This window comes from Diceros bicornis, chromosome 7 (assembly GCF_020826845.1).
Source record: "Diceros bicornis minor isolate mBicDic1 chromosome 7, mDicBic1.mat.cur, whole genome shotgun sequence".
Classification (NCBI taxonomy): Eukaryota; Metazoa; Chordata; class Mammalia; order Perissodactyla; family Rhinocerotidae; genus Diceros; species Diceros bicornis.
The window spans coordinates 75,478,970-75,506,389 of NC_080746.1; the positions used below are offsets into that span (position 1 = coordinate 75,478,970).

A 27,420-nucleotide genomic window follows, 5' to 3' on the forward strand; every position below is an offset into this window, starting at 1 on the left:
GAGCCGACTTTGTTCTGCCCACTGTGGAGATGGAAGGATTGAGGCTAGTAGACACAGGACGTGTATTCACGACCTTCCCACAGTCGGGAAGCTGTGCTCTTGCTTAGCTGTGCTCCTGGTTCCCGAGGCAGGGCCCCTCTTCACCTGCTAGTGTGGGGTGTGTGGCGGGGCCTGATGGCAAGGCCAGCCCTGGTCCCCAGATCCAGCTGCCTCATGGACCTTACATTCTAAGAGGGAAGAGAGAGAAACAACAAATATGGGAACTAAGTGAATTAGAGAGTGTGAAGTGCCAACACTCATCCAACAGGGCACTTAGATTGGGTGAATATTATTGTATGTCAATTATACCTCAGTTAAGCTGGGAAAAGTTTGTGTGTTTGAAGATGGTACATCCTGGGACGTGAGGGGAGTAGAGAAGGAAATTCAGATGAGTAGGGGATGCTGGTTGAGATTTTAAGCAGGGTGGTGGGCGTAGGCCTCATGAGATGGTATCATGAGGATCCTTGGAGAAGGCCATTCTGAACAGAGGGAGCAGCCAGTGCGAGGGCCCTAAGGCAGGCGTGTCTGGCATGTTTAAGGAACATGTTTGAGGAGGCGGGTGTGGCTGGAACAAGCGAAGGGGATAGTGGTAGCGGGAGCTCGGAGGGGTAATGGAGGCCCAGATCACGTGGGGGCCTGCAGGGCATGGTGAGGCCCGTGGCTTTTCCTCTGGGAGAAGTGGGGAGCCAGTACAGGGTTTTGAGCAGAGAAATGACACAATCAGATTTACATTTTAAAAGGATCATCTGGCTGCTGTGTTGAAAATAGTCCTCGAGCGCAGGAATGTTGCATCTAGGAGAGCAGCTAAGAGGCTCTTACCATAATCCCGGGGGAAATGATGATGGTGGAACAGCGGTGGTAGCAGTGGTGGTGGGAAGTGGTCAGAGTCTAGATTTATTTCAAGCTGAGCCAACAGGATTTCCTTACAGATTAAATGTGAGGCGTGACTGAAAGAGAGGTGTCAAGGATGACTCCGAGGTTTTTGGCAAGAATGTCCTGGAAGGATGGAGCTGCTATCCAATGAGATGGAGAAGGCTGCAGGCGGTGGGGGCGGTCCAGGAGTTCAGTGATGTGTTGAGTTGGAGAGAGCTATTAGACCTCCACCTAGAGATGCTAAGGAGCTGGATGCTGAAGACCTGAGTTCAAAGGGCTGGACAGCAGATAAACATTTGGGAATGTGCTATTAATGGTATTTGAATGGGTGATGTACATAAGCCTTGAAACTGGGTGAATCACTGCGGGAATGAGTGTAGATGGAGAAGAGGACCAAGGACTGTGCCCCAGGGCTCCTTGATAGTTAGAGGCTGGGGAGAAGATGTTAGTAAAGGACATTGAGAAGGAGCAGCCAGGGAGGCAGGAGGAAAATCAAGACTGTGGGGCCCTGGGAAGGGTGACCAAAAGGAGGGAGTGATCAGCTGTCTCAGCTGCTGCTGGTCAAGGAACATGTGCACTGGGCACTGTTCCTGTTCTTTCTGCCTAGAATGCTCTTCCTTGCACCCTCTGTTTCTCTAGTTGATTCTTACCATCCTTCCAACCTCTGCACACTTGTCACTTCCTCCTGGGAGCCACTCTGACCCCAAGACTTGTTGTTAAAGGCCCCTCAAATGCCTGTGCGTTCCCCTCGTCACCTCATACAGGTACATGTTTACTTGTATGGTTATTTGATAAATGTCAGTCTCGCCTGCCAGGAGCTGTGGCTGATTTGCTCACTCTGTCCTTGGTGCCCTGCACAGGCCTGGGAGAAAGGGTAAACATTTGTTTGAGGGAGAGCAGGTGGGCAGTCCACTGTGGTCCCGCCTGGGCTGTGTCCACCGCCCTCCCTGAGCTGTCCCATCTTTTTATTCCCCTCCCTCCGATGCACACGTCCATACTGCATACAGTCGGCCCTGCATATCTGCAGGTTCTGTGTCCGCGGATTCAACCAACTGCAGGTGGAAAAGCTTATGATGGTTGCGCCTGTACTGACCATGTACAGACTTTTTTCCCTTATTATTTTTCCCTAAACGATATAGTGTAACAACTATTTATACAGCATTTACATTGTATTAGGTATTATAAGTGATCTAGAGATGATTTAAAGTATACTGGAGGATGTGTGTTATATGCAAATATTATGCCTTTTTATATAAAGGACTTGAGCATCTGCAGATTTTGGTATCTGTGGGGCATCCTGGAACAAATCCCCCGTGGATACTGAGGGACAACTGTGTGTGTACGTACACGTGCATACCCTATTGGGAGTCAGGACCCTGACTCGATGCAAAAACACAAGTGGGCACGTGGGGGGAATTTTCCCAGTGGTTTCCTAGTGGACACACCATGGAGCTTGGAGCCTCAATTTTCTCATCTGCCAAATGGGGGCAGTCAAGACTGTCCTGCTAATGGCCCAACTGTTGATGTGTATGTATGTGTGAGTGTGAGTGTGTGTGTGTGTGTGTGTTGTTCATATGGGATTCAAAATGTGAAGATGTGTTGTAAACTGTAGACAGCTGTGCCCAATGTCATCATAAGGGGAAGACGAATGTCTTCCTCCCAGGGCTACCTGGATGGATGTGAAAGAGATTTATAAAGGGAAGCCCTGGCGCATAGTGGGTTTAGAGTCAGAGAGACCTGGTTTCAAATTCTGCCTATCACTTCTCAGCTATGTGGGTTTTGGGGTTTTGTGCATGTCTTAACCACTCTGAACCTCAATTTTCTTATCTGCAAAATGGACGTGATGATGCCTCGCTCAGAGGTTTTTAAAGATAAATGGGATCCTGTTTGTAACGGCAGTCGTTATTACTTTATAGCAGAGGACAGTGAGGCTCAGCAAAGATGAATACTCCCGCCACAGAGGTGGTGGTGAGGACTGAAAAGGGTCAAGTGTGCGATCCGTGTAGCCACGCACACTGAGTGCTTCACAACATCAGGCTCTGACACAGGCCACGGGGCTGGCTGGAGAACGGAAGCGTGGACGGAAGCCAGGGGAAGCCTGGCCTGCGGGAGGGCCGCTCAGGTGGGTCCTGAAGCCCATCCGCAGGTGTGGGCGGGGCTGGCACAGGGAAGAAGAGGAGTGGGTGTGTTCCGGTCACCCCAGAGGGCAGACCTGGGATCGCTGAGAGAAAGGGGCAGGGAGGTTGACTTAGACGAGACATAAATGCCTGTCTGTAGAGCTGTCCAAAGACAAAATGAGTGGCTTCAGGAGCTCCCCATTGCTGCCCATCACCAACAGAGACCTCTGCCTCAGGGTTCCTGCAGAGGGGATCACTGAGCTGCCCCTGGGGGAGGGCTGTGTATCCTATATGTGGTGCCTTCCTACTCCCTTCCTGATGTGGGAGTCTCAGTCATGAACTTCTTATTCTAGTTTGTGGCACAAAAAGGTCTGAGGCACTTGAGACACACCTACAACAGAATCCTTAGAAATAAAGAAGAAAAGAAAAAAATGAGGGCAGTATAATGAAGGGAAAAAATAGTGATACCTCAAACCCAGGAAAAACATTAGCCCAGACTTAAGCACCAAATTTAGCTGAGCTCCCTGGCAGGCAGAGCAAAAGAGGAAGTCTGAAGGGTTCCATGACTCATCATTTACTAACAGAAAAGTAGACAAGTGCCCAGGAGACACACAATCAGACACAGTTCTAAGACCTGAACTAGAAGAGGAATTTCCCTTGTGGAATACTGGTATTTCTCCGAGTTTAAGATGCTAATGGGAGAGGGTGTTTACTTTCCGGTCTCCAGGTGGGACTCTCAGGTCACAGGAGTGGGTGGGATGTTGGCTCCTGATGGGACCCTCTGGGCCCTGACACCCAGCCTTCCTGGCCTGTGGGACTGTAGGGGCACTCTGGGACAGCACAGCTGGACCTCCCTGTGGCTGACTAAGGTTGAAACCAAGCTGCAGCAGCTAGGTCAGGCTCATGGGGCGCAGCCTGGCCGACTGGCGCTGTGCACGTCCTGCCTGGCTGCTTAGAGGGACCTCTGGGAGGCCTGGAGTGCAGGGTGTCGGAGCAGGGTAGGACTGCCCCTGCCCCTGCCCCTGGGAAGCTCTGAGGAGCAGTGGCGACAACAGAACCGACCTCCCTGGGCTGGCGTGAGGCTTGGGCAGACGACACAGGGACAACAGGAAGCACAGTCTGCTCAATACCAGGAAGCCGCCAGTGTGAGTCCTCCGCCTCATCACCAGTGTTAGGCCGGGATGCCGGGAGCCCTGGCTCAAACCCCGCTCATCGTGTGACCTTGGGTGTCCTTTGCCACTGAGCCTCCTCTCCTCCCAGCCCCAGGCAGGGGCTCACGTGGAAAACCCTGTGGAAGTGGGCGTGTGAAGTCACCGTCCCCCTGAGGAGTGTGGCCCTCACTGGCTGGGGGCCGCGGTACTGGGTCTTGGGCCGTGGCACGGGGACAGGCTCTGAGGGCCAGGCCACTGGCTGTCACGAGGCCATCATTCGCTCCTGGTCTGTTGTTAGCAGGTGAGTGGTAGCAGGAGCAGAAAAATTAGGGGGAAAACCCTAAAATTGAACACATCTCTCCCTTTAGCTGTTGCTACTGCTCCTTGCACCTCCCCCCACCCTTATAATTCGGGGAAAAAAAAATTTTAAATGCTGTGTTTGGATTTTTGTGGAAAGAAGCCTTGGCCCAGTTCCTGGAATCCCAGTGTGCACAGGAACTGGCAGTCTTGGGGTTTCTCCCTGCCCCAGAACTCCCTCCTAGATCTGGGGCAGCCCGAGACGCCTGGCCTTTTCCTCCAGGCCCCTCAACAGCATCTTCCTTCCTGGACTTTCTCATTATTATTATTGTCACCACTTTAAGAATGATGGGACTGAGTCTACAGGAGGTTACTTGCCTGCAGTCATATAGCCAGTGGCAGAGCTCAGATTTGAACTTGGGTCTCTGAAGCCAAGCCCAGGACTTTTCTCCTTGGGCCATGCTGCCTGCTTCCCAGCCCCTAACGTGGTCTCAGGCTGATGAGGTTTATTATGCCTGGCACTGGGGTCTCGTCAGGCCTCATGAATCCCAAATGCCAGGACGGGGCTGGTGGCATCAGAGGGCACAAATTAAAGGTAAATTTCTGGTCCCGCCCACAACTGCTGAACCCCAGTCTCTGGGTGCAGGGCTGAGGACCCTGCATTTCTATCTCCACTCAGTCGCTGTCCTGCAGCACGCTCCACTGCCATCCTCCCCATGACGCAAGCCTCTGCCTACTCTGTTCCCTATCAGACCCCTCCAGGGAGGCCTTCTTACTCCCCACTTTCCCTTCCACCTTCAAGGGGGTCTGCGTTTGCCCCCCCAAGTTCTCCTTGTTGCTAAATCCAGACACTTCTCCTCTGACCCTGTCCCGCTGGATCCCTCAGGGGCCGTCCCTCAGGGAACAGCCCTCCCCTTGTCCTCCAGGACCAGCGCTGGCCCTCGCTGGGCAGGCTGGTCACTGTGCTGCTCAGCCAGGTGTGCGTGGGAGCGTGGACTCAGCCTCATGCACACCACATGGCTGAGTGGGGCCAGGGGGCAATGGGGCTGCTGTGTGATGTGGGGGCAGGTCCGTCTCAGTCTCCCGGGTGCCTCCCAGCCCAGTGGTTCCTGTCCCATGACTAAGATTCTAGGCTTTTCTACGTCTGAGATGCTCTAGTCCTAGGTGCTCCATTGTGATGGGAGAGGAGCAGGGTGGGAGGGCCCACCGAGGGTCAGAGGTGGGGGGGTTGTGTGGAGTGATATGTTTGAACCCCTGCTTCTTACTTCCTGTGTGTTATTTCATTTCATCATCACAGCCCCCGGGAGACAGGACTGTGGTCCTGCCCCCTCCCTATCCAGGAATTAAGCCTCCGAAAGGGCCTTGAACTTGTCCAAGGTCACCACCCGAGCCACGCCCCAAACTCAGGTTGGTCTGACTTCAAGGTCCTGCCATTTCTGCTGCAGCTGCTGCCTCCTTTGACAAGAGGGACTCGGCTGCTTTTGACCGGGGATCTAGAAGGACAGCAGAGAGGTCTGGGAGGGTGTTTTAGGCAAAATCTTAGACGCTGCAATGATGGAAGCCCCGTGCTGGAGCCCCCCATGCTAGAGTACTGTGGTCCCTTCCCTCTTGTGCCTCCATTTCTCCTTTCCTGCCACAAAGGTGACTTTTGGACCAAAAACCTCAGAGGCCCTCCTCTGTCCTGGTGTTCTGGGTTTCTAATGACCATGTTTTCACAAGTCCAAGGTACTATCGATTTGAAACAGGCCGTGAGTTAAGTAACAGCGTGTTGGGGATATGGGAAGAAATGCTATTTTAAAGGTGTGTACGTTTTATGACATATTTTCATTTCCAAAATGTGAAAAAGTGTGCATCTTGGAGTGAAAGCAACATGGGAACCTGTACCACCTCAAAATTTGCCAGCCCGGCTGTGGGGCGGCCCTGAAAGGCTATGACCTGAGTCTAGGGTCGTGAATGAACTGCGCGCAGTGGGTGTTGTCTCTCTGGGAGGCTGGGGTCCCTGAGGCCTGGGCACTGCCTTTTCTGGCCCTCGTTCCCCACTGCCCAGGCTGGATCCTGGGACTGAGAGGGTCAGTGCAGTGGGACGAGGGGCTTCTGAGCTGGGCACAGCCCTGCCTTCCCCCAGGCTGGCTCAGTGGCCTCTTCCCCGCCCCATCCTGTCTATCCCCTTTCTCTCAGTCATGGACAGTCCCAGGGAAAGGGGCAACCCCCCATCCCCGGCTAGCGTGTGAGTGACCACCTCTGGCATGGAAAAGGGTCAGGCCCTGGGCTGGGTCTCAGCTCAGAGAACACGTGTCAAGAGTGCCCAGCCAGACCCTGATTCCCCCAGGAGATGGCTCATACATGCAGACACACAATTCACACAATCACACCCCACACATGTCCTTGTACACACACACAATGACATCCATGTGTGTCCTTATACACACACACATCACACCCCATGTGTGTCCTTATACACACACATCACACCCCATGTGTGTCCTTATACACACACATCACAACCCATGCATGTCCTTATATATACACACACACACAATCACATCCCATGTGTGTCCTTATACACACACAATCACACCCCATGTGTGTCCTTATACACACACACAATAACACTCCATGTGTGTCCTTATACATGCACATCACACCCCACACATGTCCTTATATACACACACAATCACACCCCACACATGTCCTTTTACACACACATATCACACCCCACATGTGTCCTTATACACACACACAATCACACCCCACGCGTGTCCTTATACACACACACAATCACACCCCACGCGTGTCCTTATACACACAGTCACACCCCCCGCGTCTCCTTATACACACACAGTCACACCCCACGCGTTTCCATATACACACACACATCACACCCCACGTGTTTCCTTATACACACACACATCACACCCCACGCGTGTCCTTATACACGCACACGATCACACCCCACGCGTGTCCTTATACACACACATGATCACACCCCGCGCGTGTCCATATACACACACACAATCACACCCCACGTGTGTCCTTATACACACACACAATCACACCCCACGTGTGTCCTTATACACACACATATCACACCCCACACGTGTTCTTATACACACACACAACACACCCCATGCATGTCCTTATGCACACACATATCACACCCCACGCGTGTCCATACACACACACAATCACACCCCATGTGTGTCCTTATACACACACATAACACCCCACACGTGTCCTTATACACACACACAATCACACCCCATGCATGTCCTTATACACACACAATCACACCCCATGCATGTCCTTATACACACACACATCACACCCCATACATATCACACAGACACCACACACCCTCATACATATCACACACACACACACACGCACACACACACACTTCTGCCCTCTGCATGAACTGCATAACCCCCACACAGTGACCACTTACAGAAGCATTGTACACATGCCTGGAGTCAGGTCCCATAAATAGGTGACACACCTTCGCTGTGTACACACCTCCTCCACATTTACACACCATCTCCCCTCCCCCCACACTCTCCCCAGCACACAGACTTTCCCAGACAGGCGCCCATACGGCCCTGTTCTCAGCACACTTGCACACACTTTTGCTCACCCCTCCATGCAGCACCATGGGGAGCTCCTCCCGCCTGCCGCTCCGTGGGCTGGCGCCAGGAGGGGAGAATCAACGAGAAGGAATGGGGGCCGGGACCCAGGAGCCCCGACAGAGTGCTCGGGACCCAGCCAGGCCTCTCGGGGTTGATGGTGGAGGCATTTACTGATGGATCAAAAAAGGGACTGGACCCCAAAGAGGCCCCAGCCCCCATCTCCACCCTTGAAGCCCGCAGCCGGCCCAGCGCTATGGGCATGCCCAGTCCAAGGGAGTCCAGACGAGTCTAATTCAGTTTCCAAACTCAACTTGACTGACAATTTATTTAGGCCAATTGGCCATCCTGCCTGCTTTGCATCACTGACTCCACATGGATGAACTCAAACGCTGCACACCCCCGCTGGGCAAATTTAATTAGGCAGAAAAACTGACCTGAAGCCTCAGGGGGCCCAGGGCCTGGACACCAGCCAGGGCTCCCCTAAGTAGCCCCACTACCTGCAACCTCGCTTGGTCTCACAATCCTCAGAAGGGACCAAGTCCAACCCTCACTGTACTGATGATGACAGTGAGGCCCAGAGAGGGGAGGTGGTTTGCCAAGGTCACACAGCGAGTAAGCAGCCAGACCAGAATGTCAGTCCCCGCACTACGCCACAACCATCACCTTGTTCCTGGAACGCCAAACTGCAAGAACACAGATCTGCACGGCCAACTGCTGAACGGTTCCGAAAGGCAAGCACAATTTTCTACAGATGACTGTGTCATAAATAATTTATAAATGAAAGTCATAGCACATATTGGTCATTTTAATAGATAGTAAATTGCCTTCCTGATTTATGGTTTCAGGGGTGGGGTTATGATAAAAATAACTTGGTGATTTATAAAATATCTTCCTAAGTCAACAGATCGTTAGTAGGTTTGTCTGACTTTACAGCCAACAGCCTCACCACCCTGGTTACCATAGAAATGGGATGCCTTGCTCTGTTGCCATGGCTACCATTTTCTAGAGCACAATTGGTGGGTCTCTCACAGTTTGTGATTTGGTTCTGGGGGAAAAAAAGCCAGAAACTACCAGCTTGGGTTTATGCTGCATTATCAGGCGATCTTGCCTGTGTTGTCTTGAAATTTCACAGACAGTGAGGTGGCCACTGAGGTGGCCAGGCTGGGTGATAACTGCTCCTGGGCTGCTGGGCCAAGCTCCCTTGGTGCCCTTCCTCAGCCTAGCAGCCCAGGAGGGACTGGTCTCACAGCTGGCCTGGATCCTGGGTTTGGGGGACAGCTGCTACAGGGGGTGCTGCGGAAGGGAGGCACGGTCTGGCGGGTGGCAGGAAATCAGGAAACCCATGGATGGCAGGCAGGCCCTAGGGATGAGGAATCCAGACACTGGCACTGTCTGAGCAGGGAGGCGGGCTGAGGAGGCGGGGGCGAGGCGGGCTGGAGCTGCTGTCCTGTAGGAGAGACAGACACTGAGTCTGTCACACCCGGCGGGGGCGAGGCGGGCAGAGGAGGGGCCAGCTGGGCAGCAGTGCTGGGGTCTGTGCTGTGTAGTGGGGACGCTGTGTGGTGACCACTGCTGCACCATCCGTGTGCTCTGAGTGTGTATGTGCCAGTGCCGTGTGGGGATGTGCGCTGGCTGCGCAGCACCCTGGTGTTTATGTCTGGTGTGTGGTGACATGTTGCAAGATGCTCCATGGGGCCCTGTATTCTCTGTGTGTGTGTGTTGGGGACACCATGCTGTGGTGGTTTGTGTGGCCACGTGCACAGTGTATGTGCTTAGGTAATGGGTGAGGTGTATCCCTGGGTAGTTGTGTGTGTCTGTGGTCTGTGGGTGACTGTTCTGTGTCCTCTGGGTGACTGGGGATTGGGAGGCAGACAGCTCATCTGAGGCACAGCCCCCTGCTCTTGTCTGCAGCCCCTACAGCCCTGGGGGTGACAGCCCAGGGTTGCTGTAGAGGCGGCCCCCAAGGCTTGCTGCCCTGGGCCTGCCAGGCTGAGGTTCCCTTCCTGCCAGGGACAGCAGATCCCAGGAACTTCCCTTCCCCGTGCACTTACCCCCTGCCTCTGGCTGAGCTCCTTGAGCAAGGTGAGGTCACCTCTCAGCGTGCCCTTTCTGGATTTGTGAGAAGGTGGGCCAGGTGGGGGTGGAGGTGGCCGGTGGGGATGCTGGCTAGGCCACCCAAGGCTGCAGTCCTTTGATTCCCCGAGCAAGGAGGGGGCAGCACCCCTGCTCCTGGGGCTGCTGTTGCCCCAGCTGCTGGTAAGTCCCAGCAACGAGGCCCAAGTATGATCCAGGCGTGGCTGTGCTCCAGCCTGTGGACCCGGGCACCCTGCGCTCTCCCTCTCTGGAGATGGCATAGCCTGCCCTCAGAGAGTCTGGGCTGTGGGTGCCAACTACAAGATGGAGCCACAGACACGATCAGGGCCAGCTACCCCATGCGCAGGGTGGGGTTTTTAGCCCCGAGAGCTTAGGCAGGTCTGATGGTAGAGAGAGCTTGGGTTCTGGAGCTAGCTATGTTTGGGTCCAAGTCCAAGTTTCAGCTTCATCACTAGCCTTAAACCCTTGGTTTCGTCCCTGAACCTCTCTGTACCTGGGTTTCCTTTTTGGCACAATGGGGCACCACCACCCGTCTTACCGGGTCAGTATGAGGATTAAAGGTGCAGAGTAGGTCCTCAACTTTGGAAGCTTCCTCCTCTCTCCTTTCTGTGCTCGGCTACCCCAAGGATGCACAGAAGGGAGCTGGGGACTCAGCTGGGTCTGAGCTCTCGCTTTGGCTGGGCGCCATGGCTGACCTGCTTGTCTCCAGGCTCAGGAGAATGTGGCTGTCCAAGCAAGCCAGGGGCACCTTCCTCCACTGCCCTCCTGATGGCCCACTTGGACCCAGATGTTGCTGGGACTCTGCCTGTGACAAAGGACCAGGCCTGCCAGCAGCAAAGGCCAGGAAGGAAGGCACCCAGGGAGCCTAGGCAGGGCAGAAGGCCTGGCTTTGTCCTCTTCTGGCTCTCCTGGAGGAGAATCCTGGTGTCTGGCTCTAGGCCTGACTGCTGCTGCCTGCACTCCACCCCCACTCCTTGGGCACAGGGGCCCAGAGAGGAAAGAATCTAGACAGGATGTCCATTGATCACTGAGAACCAAGGATTTTTTTCTACCCTAATTTTATAAGACCTGACCTCTTTTGGGGCCTCAGTTTTCCCAACAGGACCTGTCCTGTGAAAAGAGCAAATGGGATGAGAGCTCTGAGGGCCCGTGGGGGCACTTGGGAGTCAGAAGTCTCCTGGGACATCAGTGCCCTGTCGGGCCTGTTCCCATGAGCCTCCCCTGAGCACTAATGAGCCAGAGTAGGAGACAGCTAGAAGCTTGCTGCCTCCCTGGGTGTGAATTTACAGACTCCTTGTGTGTGGGGGTCCCTTCATCTGCTGCTTCCTAGGGGCCTCAGCTGCCAAGAGCCTCACCTGGAAAAGGTGTCTCAGGAGAAGGGCTGCTTAGTGGCTGTTGCAGGATGGGTGGGTTTTTCCAGACAGAGATCAGCAGGAACACTTTCTGGTGGAAGGAACAGCAGGTGTAAAGACATGGAGATGGGGGAGACATGGAAGTGGGGGTCAGAAATGGCAGACAGTTGCATGTGGCAAGAACGTTGGGTGCTTCTAGGGAAGCCAGTGAGGCCGGGGCACAGAGAGCCTCGTGTGCCAGGCTGAGGAGTTAGGGCTTTTCTCAGTGGGCAGCGTGGTCCGGGGGCCTGGGCAGAGCCGGGTTTCCAGTGGGTTGCTCCCTTTGGTAGCTGTTGGAGGCTGGACTGAAGCCTAAAACCTGGCTTTGATGGCAGTGACCCTGTTGAGAGAGAGTCACACGTGAGCAGAGGCGACAGAGGAGGACAGATGTGGGACCGTTTAGGAGGGGACGCTGTGGCTGATGGGGCGGCGAGGAGAGGAGGTGCTTCTTGCCTTCCACCCCTGGCCAGGTTCGGGAGCCCAGGGGTGCTGAGGGCCCTGCCTCTTGGTCTTCCTATCTCACAAAGGCCAGGGCAGGGGGGTGGCTGGGGGCATGACCTGCCCTTCGGGAGTCTGGGCTGTGAATGCCAAGCTCCAAGAGAGGGCCCTCCAGGGGGAATCCAGGGCCAAATGCCCAGTGGACAAGGATGTGTTTTAGCTCCAAGAGCTTTGGCAGCTCTGGTGATGGAAAGAGCTACAGAAACGTGGGTCAGAAGGGGTAGCCTCTCTTAGTTGCCGCCACTTTGCTTTCCGGGTCTACCTCTTAGTGACCCAGGTCAGCACTATCTGGACCCTTAAAGAACTGTTTCTAGAGTTGGAAGACCTGGCTGAAGTCCTTACCCTGTCCCCACCGTGTCCAAACCTCACCCACTTCATAGGGCTGACGGGGCTTACTTACCTTTTCAGTCTACTGCATTGTACTCGTCTCTGTTCTTGTCTCCCTGAGGGCTGGGCTGAGGCCTTATTCTACTCTGTGCTGGGCATAACCTGGCGCCTGGTGAGGAACGGAAGGAAGAAAGGACAAATGGATGAACGGTCGGATGCATGAATGGGTGGATGGATGGGTGGGTGGAAGGGGGGGGGAAGGGAGGAAAGAACGAGGGAAGGAAAAAAGAAGAGAGGAGGGAAGGGAAGAATGAATGAATGCATGATGTATGGAAGAGAGAGAGGGAGGGAAAGGAGGAAGGAACAAAGAAAGGAAGGAAGGGAGAGAGGGAGGGAAGAAGGATTAATGCGTGTGTGGATGAGAGGGAGGGAGGGAGAGAGGATAGAAGGAAGGAAGGATGGGGCCGGCCCCGTGGCTTAGCGGTTAAGTGCGCGCGCTCTGCTGCTGGCGGCCCGGGTTTGGATCCCTGGCGCGCACCGACGCACTGCTTGTCCTGCCATGCTGAGGCCGTGTCCCACGTGCAGCAACTAGAAGGATGTGCAGCTATGACATACAACTATCTACTGGGGCTTTGGGGGGAAAATGAATAAATAAATAAAATTATAAAAAAAAAAAAGAAGGAAGGAAGGATGAGTGGATGGATGGGAGGGAGAAAGAGAGGAAGGAAGGATGGATGATGGATGATGGATGGGTAAAAGAAAGGAGGCACAGGTGGATGGAAGGAAGGATGCATAGGGATCACACTTGATAGTAGTCTAGGATAAAATTTTTGAAAATTGCACCATGCTCTAAAACCTACAGGACAATTAGCTACCATCATGATTGGCTTGGGCCATCTCTTCCTGTTTCTGGGCCTCAGGCTTCCCATCTGTAGCATGTAGTGTCTTACACCAGATAATCCCTAAAGGCTGCTCTTACGCTGTAATTCTGAAGTGCTGACTTTGTCCCTTCCCCCTCTCCTCTTCCCTTCCCCCAACCCAGAACGTGGCTTGAAAGGTCCACATAGTTCTTGGTTTCTAGAACTCTGCCAGAATGGGTACCAGTTCCCATGGCCATGATCAACCCAGACAGGGCTGTTCTGGGACTTCCAATGCTGCCCATCCCCTCACCAGGGGATGCAAACTAAAGAAATTGCTAGAAGCAGCATGGCTGCCTCCCACTGCAAATACAGGGTGAGACCATGGCTCTCCTTGAAGCTATCTATGGGGGCAGCTCTGTAGACCAAAGGTGCCACCCATTCCAGACTGTTGCCCAGGGCTACCTCCAGGGAGGTGGCCCTGCTCTGGCCATGGTCTGTCGTGGCCAGGCTGGGAGAAGAGGGGCCCAGAGGGGAGGGGAGCAGTGAGAACATGCAGGCAGGAATAACCAGCTAGGCCCCTGGAGGACAGCTGACTGACCAGGATTCCATCTGCCCAGGGCAGTGCCAGGGGAGGCTACGGTATGTCAGAGTTCCAGGGAGACCCAACTGGAGGCTGGAAGAAGAGCCCTTGCCTGGAATTTAGTCTGAGCAGGAGGGTTTGAAACTCAGACAGCTGCTCAATTCTTTTTCCTCGGGTACCAGTGTCTGCTGGGGGCTAGAGAAGCCCAGGAGGTCCTCAGATGGGGCCACTAAACCAAGCCAAAGGGTCTCCTGAACCTTTCTGCAGTGGCTCGGGGCCAGAGCATATAGTCTGGACAGGCTGGGTTATCCTGGCCATTTCCTTCTCACTGGTGGGGTCTGAGAGGAGCAGGTACCCGCTTGTGTTTGGAAAGCTCCAGCCCCTCAGCAGTTTCTTCCTCCTTCCCACTCACACCCCTCCCCTGGGGCTAGCAGGCAGGAGCATGAGAGAAGCAGACCCTATGGTTTATGGTGACTTTGAGGAGCCCCTGGTCAAATTCTCCTCCTAATGCTTGAACCCTCAACACAGTATCTCTGACAAATAACCATTTGGCCTCTATTTGAATACCTCCAAGGATGGGGAACTCACTTCAGGTTGGTGGTGTGAGTTCCTAGGAGGATAGGGAGAGGGGGTAAAAAATATCATGTACCTGGAGCAGATACTCCATCCTAGATAGGCTCGAAAGAGACCCCATGAGTGAGGCACAGATCCGTGAGAAAGAGAGCAAATAGACTGGAGTAGGAAGGAAGAAGGATGGAAGACGAGGCCTTTGAGGGGCCTGATTCCACTACAGCTGCCCATTCCCATTTCTTTGCCAACTTCAGCCCCAGCAGGCCAGGTCACTTTTCTTAGAGTAGGCTACATGCTTTAATAAATCACCCCCAAGTCACAGTGGCTTAACACAACAGAAGTTTGTTTTCGCTCAGGTGATAGTTCAATGAGGGCATTTGATAGACGTCTTTCTTTTCAGGGACCCAGCCTCCTTCCTTCTGTAGCTCTGCCGCATGGGATCTGGCAGGAGGGTCCCGAGGGCTTCAGCATTTGACTGGCAGTCAAAGGAAGAAAGAGAGCAGGGAGATTGAGTGGGAAGGTCCTATGAGCCAGACCTGGCATTAGTGCACACTCCTTCTGTGCACATCCACTGGCCTGAACTCAGTCCCATGACTCCACCCCAGCCCAAGGAAGTCTGGGAAATGTAGTCTAGCTGCACGTCCAGGAGGAAAGAAAAGGCATCTGTGAAAACAAAGCAATCTCTGCCACAACCCCTTCATTCCCAAGCCTCCTCACTCCGTGCCCTGTGGAGGGAAAAGTGGCATGTCGGCTTGGCCCATGTTGGAGGGCACATTGTGCAGGTGTCTTCCCCTGGCCTGGCCTCTGCCTGGACCCAGCACAAAGGCACCCCAGATTTCTCTGCTCTGGGTGGGAGGGCCTCCCCTCTGACACTGTGTGTTTCTCCCCCACAGTATGTGGCCTTTGCCTCCCTCTTCTTCATCCTGGTCTCCATCACCACCTTCTGCCTGGAGACCCACGAGCGCTTCAACCCCATCGTGAACAAGACGGAGATCGAGAACGTTCGGAATGGCACGCAAGTGCGTTACTACCGGGAAGCGGAGACGGAGGCCTTCCTCACCTACATTGAGGGCGTCTGTGTGGTCTGGTTCACCTTCGAGTTCCTCATGCGCGTCGTCTTCTGCCCCAACAAGGTAGAGTTCATCAAGAACTCGCTCAACATCATTGACTTTGTGGCCATCCTTCCCTTCTACCTGGAGGTGGGTTTAAGTGGCCTGTCCTCCAAGGCTGCCAAGGACGTCCTGGGCTTCCTGCGCGTCGTCCGCTTTGTGCGTATCCTGCGCATCTTCAAGCTGACCCGCCATTTTGTGGGCCTGCGGGTCCTGGGCCACACTCTCCGCGCCAGCACCAATGAGTTCTTACTGCTTATCATCTTCCTGGCTCTGGGTGTCCTGATCTTTGCCACTATGATCTACTATGCCGAGAGGATAGGGGCACAGCCCAATGACCCCAGTGCCAGTGAGCACACCCACTTTAAGAACATCCCCATTGGCTTCTGGTGGGCCGTGGTCACCATGACAACACTAGGCTACGGAGACATGTACCCGCAGACGTGGTCCGGCATGTTGGTGGGAGCACTGTGTGCGCTGGCAGGCGTGCTGACCATCGCCATGCCCGTGCCCGTCATCGTGAACAATTTCGGGATGTATTACTCCTTAGCCATGGCTAAGCAGAAACTACCAAAGAAAAAAAAGAAGCATATTCCACGGCCACCGCAGCTGGGATCTCCCAATTATTGTAAATCTGTCGTAAACTCTCCACATCACAGTACTCAGAGTGACACATGCCCGCTGGCCCAGGAAGAAATTTTAGAAATTAACAGAGCAGGTAGGAAACCTCTTAGAGGCATGTCGATCTGACCATTCACCTCCACCCCCTGTAGTGATGATTCCAGATTCAGTCAGACTGCTTCCTTAGTTCCATGGGCGACCCTGGACCCCGCACTCAGTCGCGAGGTGTGGAGCCTGAGGGCCCAGGGAGATGCTGGGCAGCCAAATTCACAAGGCGAGAGCCTGCTAGAGGAACCTCATTGGCGGCCCTGGGTAAGGAGGTTGACGTGCTGGTCTTGTGAGGTTCTGAAGAGATGACTCGGTCCGCGAGGTTGCTAAGGACTCTCTTAGCAGGAGCCTGGGGGCTGCTGCTCGGTGGGCAGGAGTCAAGCTTGAGTCTCCGACTCAGGCCACTGACCCAGTGTCGGGGCAGGGTGGGGGTGGGTGTGGTCTGGAAATGCCAGAGAGCTTCTGATTTGGTTTTTACACGGCTCCCTTCAGGCTGTGCAGACCGCACAAATGGTGCATGGGATCTGGCAGGAGGGTCCCTGCAAAGGCAGTAGCAAGGATTCTCACCCCCAACAGAGCCTGTCTCATAGCTGAGTAGAACTCCTGCTCTGATTCCGGCTGCCTAGCTCTGGGGCTTCCTAGGAGACGCCCCTAGCCCTCCGTAACAAGCTTACTTACCCCATAGCATGCCGAACCAACTCATCTTCTACCACCACTCTAGAGTTTAGCGTTTATCTTTAGGAACCTGTTGGAGTGACTCTAGCTTTCACGTTGTCTGTTTGGGTTGATGGTCGAGTGGGAGTTTCTGGTGGTCTTCTGATGGAAGCGGCTGGTGAGCCAAGGACTGGAGGGGGCCACCACCCCGGGCAGCGTAGACGAAAGCGCTACAGACCAGCAGCCACCTCCCACCAAAGGTTCTCCCCATTTCCGGCGGTAGGGACTGCGGCAGCAATACGTGACATCCCAACCAGTGTGCAACCACTTTCCCGTGAATTCGGTGGGCGTCGGGGAGCGGGGAGGGGGCCATGAAACAATACTAGTCACCGTGGGATATATTCTAATATTCCATGGCTAGTGGTTCATTATGGGACTATCTCAGTTTTATGAGAACCTGCATATAGCACATAAAGTTGATCACGGGGCTCTGGTCCGAAGATATAAAGCCCATCGTCTACCTCTACCCATGGAATACCATCGACTTATTCTGTGGACACAGGGATTTCAAGAGAATGAATGACCCAGAGGAGAATGACAACGCTGAGCTGAGTGCCGGGGTGAGGGAGGCTGAGTGAGTGATAGGTAGCACTTAGTCTACGAAGGACATCCCCGTGCCCATGTCTGGCCGGGGGGCTGTAGGCTAGCGCAGCCCTAGATGAGCAAGTTTCCTCCTGGTTTGGGTGGCCTCCCCCAGTGGAATATTGATTCTTTCTTCCCTGCCGACGTGCTCTCTGGCCCACCACCCCCATCCTGCTCCTGATCTGGCTTTATCCCACAGCTCTGCTGCCCAGGGCAGTACCCCCAAGGCCCACTTCTCTGCCCATAGGGGCTTTCCAGCCCCTCACCAGGCCCCCTCCCCTTCCTCGCTTCCTGGGATTTCTGTAGGCACCTGAGAGGAACATGGTTAGTGTTCTGGGCTGGGCCAGGGGATGGGCAGGGGTCTCAGAGGCTAGAACAGGGGGCCTGAGGTGAGGCCAGGCTCCCCGGCTAGGGCATGGCTCCCACTCAGTGAGTCAGGCCTGGGCCACTGGAAAGCTCTGCCCCACCTCTCTGCTTTGGATTAGCTAGCTGTTTGACCTCAAGAGCCACACCATGGCACGGCAAGTTCCTGAGGCTCTGGGAGAGGGTCTGGGCTGGCCTAGCCCCCAGCTCCACTCTGGGCTCCGCAGGAAGAGCTCTGCTGAATGGCGTCATCATGGCTCTACTTGACCCTTCTGTCACATCTTCCCCACACTGGGTCTTTCAGGGCTGGTGCCCAAGTGTGGGTGTCCTAGGCCAGCCTGTCAAGGATCCCCAGTTCACTCCAGTCGGGCAGATTCCCCTCTACTTCTAGACAATGCCAGTATCCTCCATGTGCTGAGGGTGCACACGCACACACATGCACACATACGCACACACACACAGAGTGCAGACATGTGTGTTCTGACATGCATACCAGCTCGTCCCAGGGACACAGCCCTTTCCCCATGCTGCAGCACCTGTAAGCCCATGCACTCTGCTGGATCCCGTGGGCCCCACAGCCATGGCAGCCCTGCTCCTGGAGCCTCCTTGTGCTGGCCCCAGGTCTCAGGGACCCAGAGAGCTCTGGCTTGAGCAGTGTCTATGGCTGAGGAGATATTTGAGGCCCTTCCAGGATTGCCTTCTGGAACCTGACGCCAGGACCCTCCTACCTGTCTCCCTGATCCCCATGCTCAATCCTGACTCCCTTTCCCAAGTACTCACTTCCCCTAGTGGTGCTGTCCTGATGTCCAGACCTGCCTACCTTGGCTCCGAGACCCCCTCTGAGCCTCAGCCCTCACTAGAACATTCCTCCCTCTGAAAGCTGGTGTATGAGACCTAGATTATCTATCCAAGAGGGGCTGTGGTCCTTAGGAGGTGTCCCTCCATCTCTGCATCCCTGAGTCCCTTTCCATTCGCCTCTTTTTCTGTTTGCAGCTATGTTCCTAGATGGGCATGGTGTTGAGGGTGAGTTTGTGAGTGAGCTGGGGGGAAGGCCACAGGTGAGGAAGGCAAATGTGAGTGGAGACCAGACCCTACAGGAACTGAGAGAGGTGAGATGCAGCCCCTGCGGCATTTCCAGCCTCACTCCACCCCCAAGGGCAGTCAAGTGGCCTCAAGGAAACCTGGGGTTCTCCAGTTCTACTTGTAGAACCTGGGTTGGGGCCAAGTGCAGCATGCTGGGCTCTGAGGGCACCCCCCCACACCCAGGGCCATACCCTGGGACTCCAGCAAGGCCTCCGAGTCATGCCAGCAGCCACCGTCCCCTTCCTCCATCCCCTGGTCTCTCCTGAAGCCTCAGGTCTGTGTGTCTGTGAGGGATGATCTGGTCTCCTCCTCTGTATCATGGCTGGCATGGCCTCAGTGTGTGGCGGATTTGTCCTGGGTGGGGGGTTGTAGGGCATCATAGGGAGGATGCCAGGAGGGCACCTCGCTTGGTCAGGTACTGCCTGGGGCTCATGGCCCAGGAGAAGCTGCTCCTGTCCCAGAAAGGGGCTCCCTCCTCCATCCGCAGTCGGGGGCCCAGGCCACCTGCTCTGGACAGCTCAGAGTGCTCCCTCTATCCTGCCATGTCCATTCACGTGTGTCTTGTCCATCTCTGCTCCTGTGATGTGGGTCGGTCCTCTGTGGTGCCGTGTCCAGGGCTGCTGGGGTCCCACCATAGGTGAGCAGGGGGCTGGCATGGGGGAGGGGTGGTGGCCAGACCCCCTTCCTGCCTGTGGGCATGTAGGGTGGCAGTGAGGTCCCAGAGAAGACCCTGCCTGGGCCCTCGGGGAGCTGCCACTGCAGCGTCGGGGACATATTTGTGAGGTGGGTTCTCCCCCAAACAGCTGAGTCCAAAGTGCCCCTGTCCTGGCACTCTTCCGCCTTTCCCCTGCTGGGCCGCAGGCGGGGCCAGGAGTGCTGCTGGCCCGTGGGGCAGGGAGGGTGACGGGATTGGGGCTGAGGTGACCAGGCAGGGTGTGGGCAGGGCCAGGGTGGGCAGCTGGGGCCCTGAGTGGGGTCCGTGTGGCCCCGGTGGGCTAAGGGGGAAGCACCAGAGAAGTGATGGGACTCTGAGGGCCAGGCTGGTGTTCAGTCTGTGTTGTTCACCTTCTCTCTCTCTCTCTCCACTAATCATGTCTCTCTCTCTCCTCGTTTTGTCGCATGACTCGTGCCGGTTCTCGTCACTGTCCTCTGCTGTGTCTCTCACAGACTGTCCCCAGTTAGCCTGGGACTTTTTCCCTGAGCCCCCAGTGGGGCAGACCCCTCAGGGCTAAATGCCCAGCACCCCCTCCCCGCCCCAGCCCTGCGTGCGCCCTGGCGCCCACTGCCGGTGTGAACAGTAAGTACATCGGCGGGGCCTGGAGACCGGGCAGAAAAGCCGGCCGTGCTGGCTGCGGGCCCAGACACCGGGTTCTCCTTGCTCTAAAGTTTAAAAAAAAATGACCCTCTCGCGGACGCTCATCTATCTCAGCCCATTTCAAAGCCTGGAAACCATCTCTGTGAGACGCTGCCCATGCTGCCATTTCATCATCACAGGCCCGCGGGTCTAGTTGGTCCGAGGGGCCCTGGACCAGGGGAGGGTGGGCTCCCAGCCTTCTGGCGAGCAGGCAGGAGCTGAGGCTCCTGGCGGCCATCTCATGCCAAAGATGGGGGGCAGGAGGGGGTGGGGAGTCTTAGGTGAGCTGGCACCTCTGGCCTTTTTCACGGGTTCCCCAGGTTTTCTCTCTCTTCTAGGCACCCCTCGGAGCTGGAGAGAGAGAATGCTCCCAGTTTCTGAGAGCACCCCAAACCGCAGATAAACCAACAGCCCAGGGAGTCTGGCTCCTTCACAGAGCGAGACCTAGCCACTCCCACCCAGTCACAGCCCCTCCTCAAAGGTCATGGTTGAGAGAAGCCACAGGCAGCAGGGGTGGTGCCCGGCTCACATCCACTCAGAGATCCCTGGTGGCTGCCCCCTGCCCCTGGCCCCTGCAGGGAAAACCAGCCCCAACTTTGGGCCCTTTAAAGGTTGTGGGAGCTGGCTGCTACAGGGGCAGGGCACTGGGGGGCAGAGCCAGAGGAGGGCTCCACCAGCTACCTTTGACCCTCCCCTGGGCAAGAACTGCAGGCTGTAGACACCTCCACTAACAGACGATGGCCAACAGAGAGACAGCAAGTCCTGGTCCCCGTCCCAAATGGAGACGCTGCCTGGTAGGACTGGCTGTCTTCCCCTTGAGGAACGTTTGTGCAGGGTAGCATGGGTCCCGACTTCCACACCCTCATCCCCGTCCTCTTCTCTTATACTTCCCTCCCCTACCCCCAGCCGCCCTCCTCCCGCAGCCCAGAGACCCTTGGGAGGGAAGACAGGGCCAGCCAGAGCAGGAGGCAGGACCAGGCTTGTCTGTGCGCACATGTGTGTGCCCACAGACACGCCCCAAGTGCTAGGCAGCCCCCCAGGCCCCAGAGAGGCCCCAGCCCCAGTCCTGTGGTGTCCGAGTTACCTTGGTAACTGGCTTTTCTGGTTCAGAGTAAATCAGGGAGTGAAGCCCCTGGGATTTGTCAAGAAACGCACTGTACGTGAAATGCTTTGCCATCTTGTACGACAGATTTTTTTTAAGTTCCAAAATTATGATGGGATTTTTTTTTGGATTTGCTTTACGAATAAACCTGATTGGTCCATTTCTCTTTTGACTGACTGCCTCTTTGTAGTGACACGATGTGTACACGGGCCGTGATCCCGCCCGCGGGCACGCTGAGTGTGCACGCAGAGAAGGATCACCTGTGCGTGTAGCTATATGATGTGAATAGGGTCACCGAAGAGGGTCGCATCGGGCGGGGATGGTCTCCAGCTTTTCTCCCCTCTGTAGTCCTTCACAGAACCACTCCCCCCCCTCCTGTGCTCCTGCCCATGTTGGTGTCCGTCTTCCCTGGAGGCTCTCGCTCTAGACGAAGTCTTCGAGGAAGCCATGCTGCCCGCTGTGGGGACTAAGTTGGCTCCACCCTGGCCAGGAAGATTCTGCTTTGAGGGCAGAGAGCGTGGGGCAGGCTCAGTCTCCAAGAGTGATGGGGGGAGGGCAGAGGCCAGACAGAGCTACCTCTGCCAGCTCCAGAGGCTTCCATGGCACTGCTGCTGGACTTGGGAGGGGGAGAGCTCCCTGCTCTGGCCATACTTTGCCTCCCCCCCCGAAATGTGCCCCACATCTCCTCCCAGCTTCCCTCTCAGGCTACCACAGAGGCCAAGACTCGTCTTCCCACCTGAGTCCATCAGCTGCTATTGTCTTTACACATCCATTTGCTCTGCTTTGCCGGGGACACTGCTGAGAGGAGACAGAGGAATGGGAGCCCCCTCCCCAATCATGGCCCACTGTCACTGCCTCATGCATACATCCCTGTTGTACCTGTGCCCGCTGACCAGGCCTGCTTGGGGCAGAGAGGGGTGGAAGACACTGGCTTGGTCTGTGTGGGGATCAGAGTGGACTGACTAGCTTACGTCTGCGTGGGGGATGGAGCAGACTGCGTGGTCAAATTGGGGCTAGGGGACAGAGGAGACTGTGTGACCAGGCCTAGTCTGCATGGGGGGCAGGGCATACAGAGCAACCAGACTGAGTCTATATGGGGACAGAGGCGACTGTGTGACCAGGCCTAGTCTGCATGGGGGGCAGGGCATACAGAATGATCAGGTTGAGTCTATATGGGGACAGAGGCGACTGCGTAACCAGGCCTAGTCTGCATGGGGGGCAGGGCATACAGAATGACCAGGTTGAGTCTATATGGGGACAGAGGCGACTGTGTGACCAGGCCTAGTCTGCACAGAGGATGGAACATATAGAGTGACCAGATTGCGTCCATGGTGGGGAGATGAGTGATCAGATAGAGTGTAGGGGGGGAACAGCATAAAGCCAGTGACCAGATGGGATCCAAATGGGGGATGGAGAAGCATTGATTGACGGGATCTGGATGGGGCTAGGGAAGCCTCGGCAACCAGCTGGATGTGGATGGGAGGCAGCCAGGCTCAGGTCAGCAGCAGAGGGGTCTGGAAAGGCCGCCTCTCTGGACGGGAGTGTTTCTGAGTGTCTGTCTGTCTTCTCCCTGAGCTCTGTGTCTGGCCCTCTACCCATGACCACATCCACACCATCCTGTCTCATCGGCCCCGCCTTGGGCCCTGGGCCTGGCCCCCAGCACCATGCTTGCTGGGTCCATCACCAACTCATCTTTTTGCAAACTTTGAGCAAACCCAGGAGCCCCTCCTTCCCAGTGCTGCGGGCAGCCCGCAGGCTGCCTGAATGAGCCGGAGACCCCCAGCCTCCTGCCTCCCTCCATGGCCCGCTCGCCTTTCCGTCCTCAGCGGCGGGCTGCCCTTTGTCAATGCCCCACCTCTGGCCCGTCCCCCCGACTAAACAGTTTTGAGTGTCTCAATAGCTTCTGCTTATATGTTTGAAGATTCCAAACTGAATGGGGAGGTGGCGAAGGCCGCGCTGGCGAACGAAGACTGCCCCCACATAGACCAGGCCCTCACTCCCGATGAGGGCCTGCCCTTTACGCGCTCGGGCACCCGCGAGAGATACGGACCCTGCTTCCTCTTATCAACCGGGGAGTACGCGTGCCCACCTGGTGGAGGAATGAGAAAGGGTATGTAGAGGAGGCTGGGCACCCTGCATCAGCTGGGCTGCCTCGCGCTCCTGCAGATGGGTGGGTGGGGCGGCGGGCGAGGGGCGCTGAGGGGCAGGCAGGCACACTGAGGAGGGGGCAAGGAGCAGAAGGAACCCCCAGGGTCGACCCCTGGAGGTCTGAGTCCCTTTCTCCCAAGTGGGATGTTGGGCTGGCAGAGAGGACCTGAGGTCCAGGCAGCTGTGGGTGGGTATCGAGCTAAGGGTAGGAAGGGGCTTGGGGACAGGCTGGCTGACTACAGGCTGCAACCCTAAGGCAGAGGGGTATCCAGGGATGCGGGAGGAGCCTCGACTCCTCCAGGCTGCTCTGGCACATGGCAGGTCAGACCCAGAAGGCAAAGTGATCTCCCCTGACCCTTGGTTGAGGAGGGCAACAGGGTGGGCCTTGCCTGGCCAGGACCCTCTGGGCTTAGCCACCCAAGATCCATGTTGTGGAAAAAGCATCCTTTAAAGAGAATCCACAGACCAGTGGGAGGGGAGGCGTGAAGAGAGAGGTGGCTTCAGGGCTTGGGGGTGAGGCCAGTGTCCTTGCAGAGGTAAGGTGTGTGCCAGTCAGAATATTGCTAGCGGCAGATAAAGAACTTGCCAAGAGAAGGTGGTTACGCAGGGCTCTGCAGCCCCTTCCCTCCCTAGCACCCATTAGCCACAGCCCCGGGTGTGGTCAGCGCCCCCTTGTGGTGGGTGAAGCCTGAGGCCCATGGTGGCCTCTGTTCCAGGTCTCCTTGTATCAGACCCTTATCTTAGGCTGACTCCTGGGGAAAAGGCTTCTACTAGAGCTTGAGCATGGGCTGCAGAGAGGCTTGGGGTGGGGCCAGAGCGCCTGAGCTCAAGGCTCCAGGCATGGGCCCGGGCCCCGAAGGTAGAGAAAGCTATCCTCAGCACAGCGGACTGGCTGGACAGCTTGTGCATGTCTGGAGCACTGCACAGGCTCACACGGGATGCATGCTGGCCAGGGCGAGCAGGTTGGGCCAGAGCGGTAGTTGGTTTTTTAGAGCAACAGTGGTGTAGCCTGTGGCCATTCACAGCTGCTCCAGTATTTGAAGTGGTTTGACAATACACAAGGAGAAAACACAGAATTCAAAATAAAGGGCAAACCCAGAAGAGGAGAGGCAGCCTACACTGGGATGGCGGAAGTCCTTCTGGTCACTGGTGCTTGGTGTGCCCAGCTGGTCCAGGCTCGTCCCTGCTTCGTGCCCTGCCTGGAGGTCCCTTGGACCCCAGCATGGCATACCCGCATGGTGCTGCGTGGTGGAGGGCTGCTGGCCTGTTGGCAGGCCCCATCCTTGGCACCTTCCATGGATAGGACTGATGCTCCTCTTTGCAACTGGCTTTTTCCCAGGTGGAGGTTCTAGAATGCCAGGAGCAGGGGCAGCCCAGGGGAGTGAGGGAGAAAGCAGGTAGACGGTTCCCAACGGCTGTGCTCTGCCTAGTAAGGTCTCATGGGCCGCCTGTCTCCATCTTGAATGTTGGATCCAGCTGTGTGGCCTAAAAGAGCAGACAGGGGAGTCTCTTTACCGTGCTCCCAGAAGCCCAGGGAGTGTGGGACAGAAGAAGCCCGTAGCGGCCAGGGAGTCCAGCAGCGACCCCTGTCCACAGGTGGTACCCACGCCCCAATCCCACAGAGCCGTGGGTGCCATTGTCTTTGGGAGGCGCCAAGGGTGAAGTGCCCCCACCCACATCCACCCAGCCCTGCTCTCATGGAGTCATGACAGCCGCTGAGGACTTGCGTTTCTCGGGAGAATTCCAGGCCATAAGCCATGTGCAGAGTAGGACAAGAGTTAGGGACTCCACCGTCCCCCCAGGAGGGAGAAAGAGGCGTGCTGGGCTGGCTCACTGCATGGGAAACCAAGCCAGCTGGAGAAGAATCTGCCTGCCTCTGCATGCGGCTGTTCTGTCTTTCCTCCTCCTTCCTTAAAAACTAAGTACCAGCGGGATGGGAAAGCCGAGAAGAGAAGCTCAAGTGTTAATTGTATTCTTTACATACAGATCTTTGCAAAGAAAGCCCTGTCATTGCTAAGTATATGCCGACAGAGGCTGTGAGAGTGACTTGACCAGGCGGCTTGGCCCAGGACACTGGTGGCTATTAAGCATCTGGGTGGACCTGCAGCCCCTCCTCACCCTCGGACAGAGTAAATTCACGCCATGCAGGTTTGCCGGACGAGTCCGAGTGGCCCAGGCATTGTGCTAGGACGGACGTAGCTTTTCCTACGGCCAAATGGTAACCGACCATAGAGGATTTCTTTTCCTTCTTTTCATTTTTTAAAATTTTATTTTATTCGGGGAGGGGGGGTGGAGGGGTTCCTTAGCATGACTTGCATGAAGTTAAACAGAAAACCCAGCCAACCGAACCCACCAACCCCCTGCAACTGTATGATTACCCTAAACAACAACAACGAAAAGGAAAAAGTGGAAGTCCTCTATTTTCTTTCAAAGCTCTTTACTTTTCCACACGTTGTTGGAGCCAAACTGTAACAGCGTTCGGTAGAAACCTGTACATTTTGGGGGAGGGGGAAGGCATGGGGGAGGGCTGGGCACGGGAACGGATTGCTTCCCTCTTTGTACACGGGATGGAGAGTAAAGGTTCCAACAAGGGCAGTCGGTCAGTCATCGGTCATATTGACCTAACCTTCATAGTTCACCTCTCACGCGGAAACTGAGAACTCTGCTCCAAATAGAATCGTGGAAACCCGCACCGCCGCCTTCTTCCCTCTGTTTGGCATGCTTGTGACCCAGCGGACGTCTCCCCAAGACCCCTGACAGCAGCTAGTCTAGGTTGATTCTGTCATCTTCTCGGTGTGTAGATGCAGTGTGACCAACTTTCACAGCAAATTGTTCAAAGTAAATAGTCAACACTGTACAGATTTTCCAGTGTTACTTTCGAGCACCAAAAGATCAGGACCAGGGGAGGGGTGGCCCTCCCCCACCTTTATTAAGGCACAACCTGGCATTGTGTGCAATTTAGTACTTCAGACTAAAAAACTGCATGCCCAATGTTATGCAAAGCGATCTTAGCATGAAATACATCTTGTATCACGGTTTCTGTATAGTCTAAAGCAGATTTGTTTTCCTCAAGCAATTGGAGCTTTGCAGAGACACACTTCTGCATCTTGAATACATATAGTATTTTCCCAACGGAAACAGAGGACAGTAGCTTGGCTTTGGTCTGATTCTAAAATTAGTGGTGGGAGGGGGGTGGGGAAGGATGATATTTTTGAAAAACACATGCTTGAGTTGAAAAAAAAATGCAACATCTTGAGCTTTCACTGCAGCTCGCAACATTTCCTGGAAAGAGAGCAATGCTGCTTTCGCTCGACACCCTCCCCTCCCGGGCCCTGGCCCTCAATAAAAAGCTGACTTTTGAGATGAAGCACACACAGAGTTGGGTTTTTATTGCCTCAGGCAGTGTCGCGATTTGGTCCTGGGCCTCTGGTCAGGCCCGCTGTGGCCGGGCGGGGGAAGCCTGAGCCCTGGCTCCTTGGTCTCAAGGACCCACCCAAGGAGCTGGCTGTACTCGTACTGGGGGGAAGCCAGGCCCTCAGAAAGACCTTGTCCTCTGGACACCCCCCACCTTCAGATCCTGTTGGGTGCAGGGGAGGAGGCAGCTCTCAGAAGGGATAGTGTCTATAAGGACCTGACCTAATGTGAACACATCCTTGGGAAGGTTCACCAACACAGAAACTTCTCCGTGAATGACGCCATATTCATGACTCCTTGAATCTGGCCATGTCAGAGCTCCCAGCCCCCCGTGCAGACCACAGTCACCTCCTTCCTAGGAACATTCTTGAATCTGATGGAGCCAGAGGCAGGGGTCTGACTGACAGGTCTGGGTGCCCAGCTGCATCCTTGCTAGACCGTCTGTTGGACCACCTCATCACA

General features: G+C 55.5%; 1 protein-coding gene across 2 annotated transcripts in view; it reads left to right on the forward strand.

Annotated features, from left to right (window-relative positions):
- The window catches only part of KCNC1 (potassium voltage-gated channel subfamily C member 1), a 44,085-nt gene extending 18,490 nt beyond the window's left edge, over positions 1-25,595 (forward strand). The window contains exons 2-4 of one of the 2 annotated variants that reach the window (XM_058544696.1): positions 15,314-16,247; positions 23,297-23,506; positions 25,531-25,595. In XM_058544696.1, coding sequence (XP_058400679.1) covers positions 15,314-16,247; positions 23,297-23,506; positions 25,531-25,595 — 1,209 coding nt within the window. The remainder of the gene's footprint in view (positions 1-15,313; positions 16,248-23,296; positions 23,507-25,530) is intronic. The other variant, XM_058544697.1, reaches the window with a different exon arrangement.
- The last annotated feature ends 1,825 nt before the right edge of the window (positions 25,596-27,420 follow it).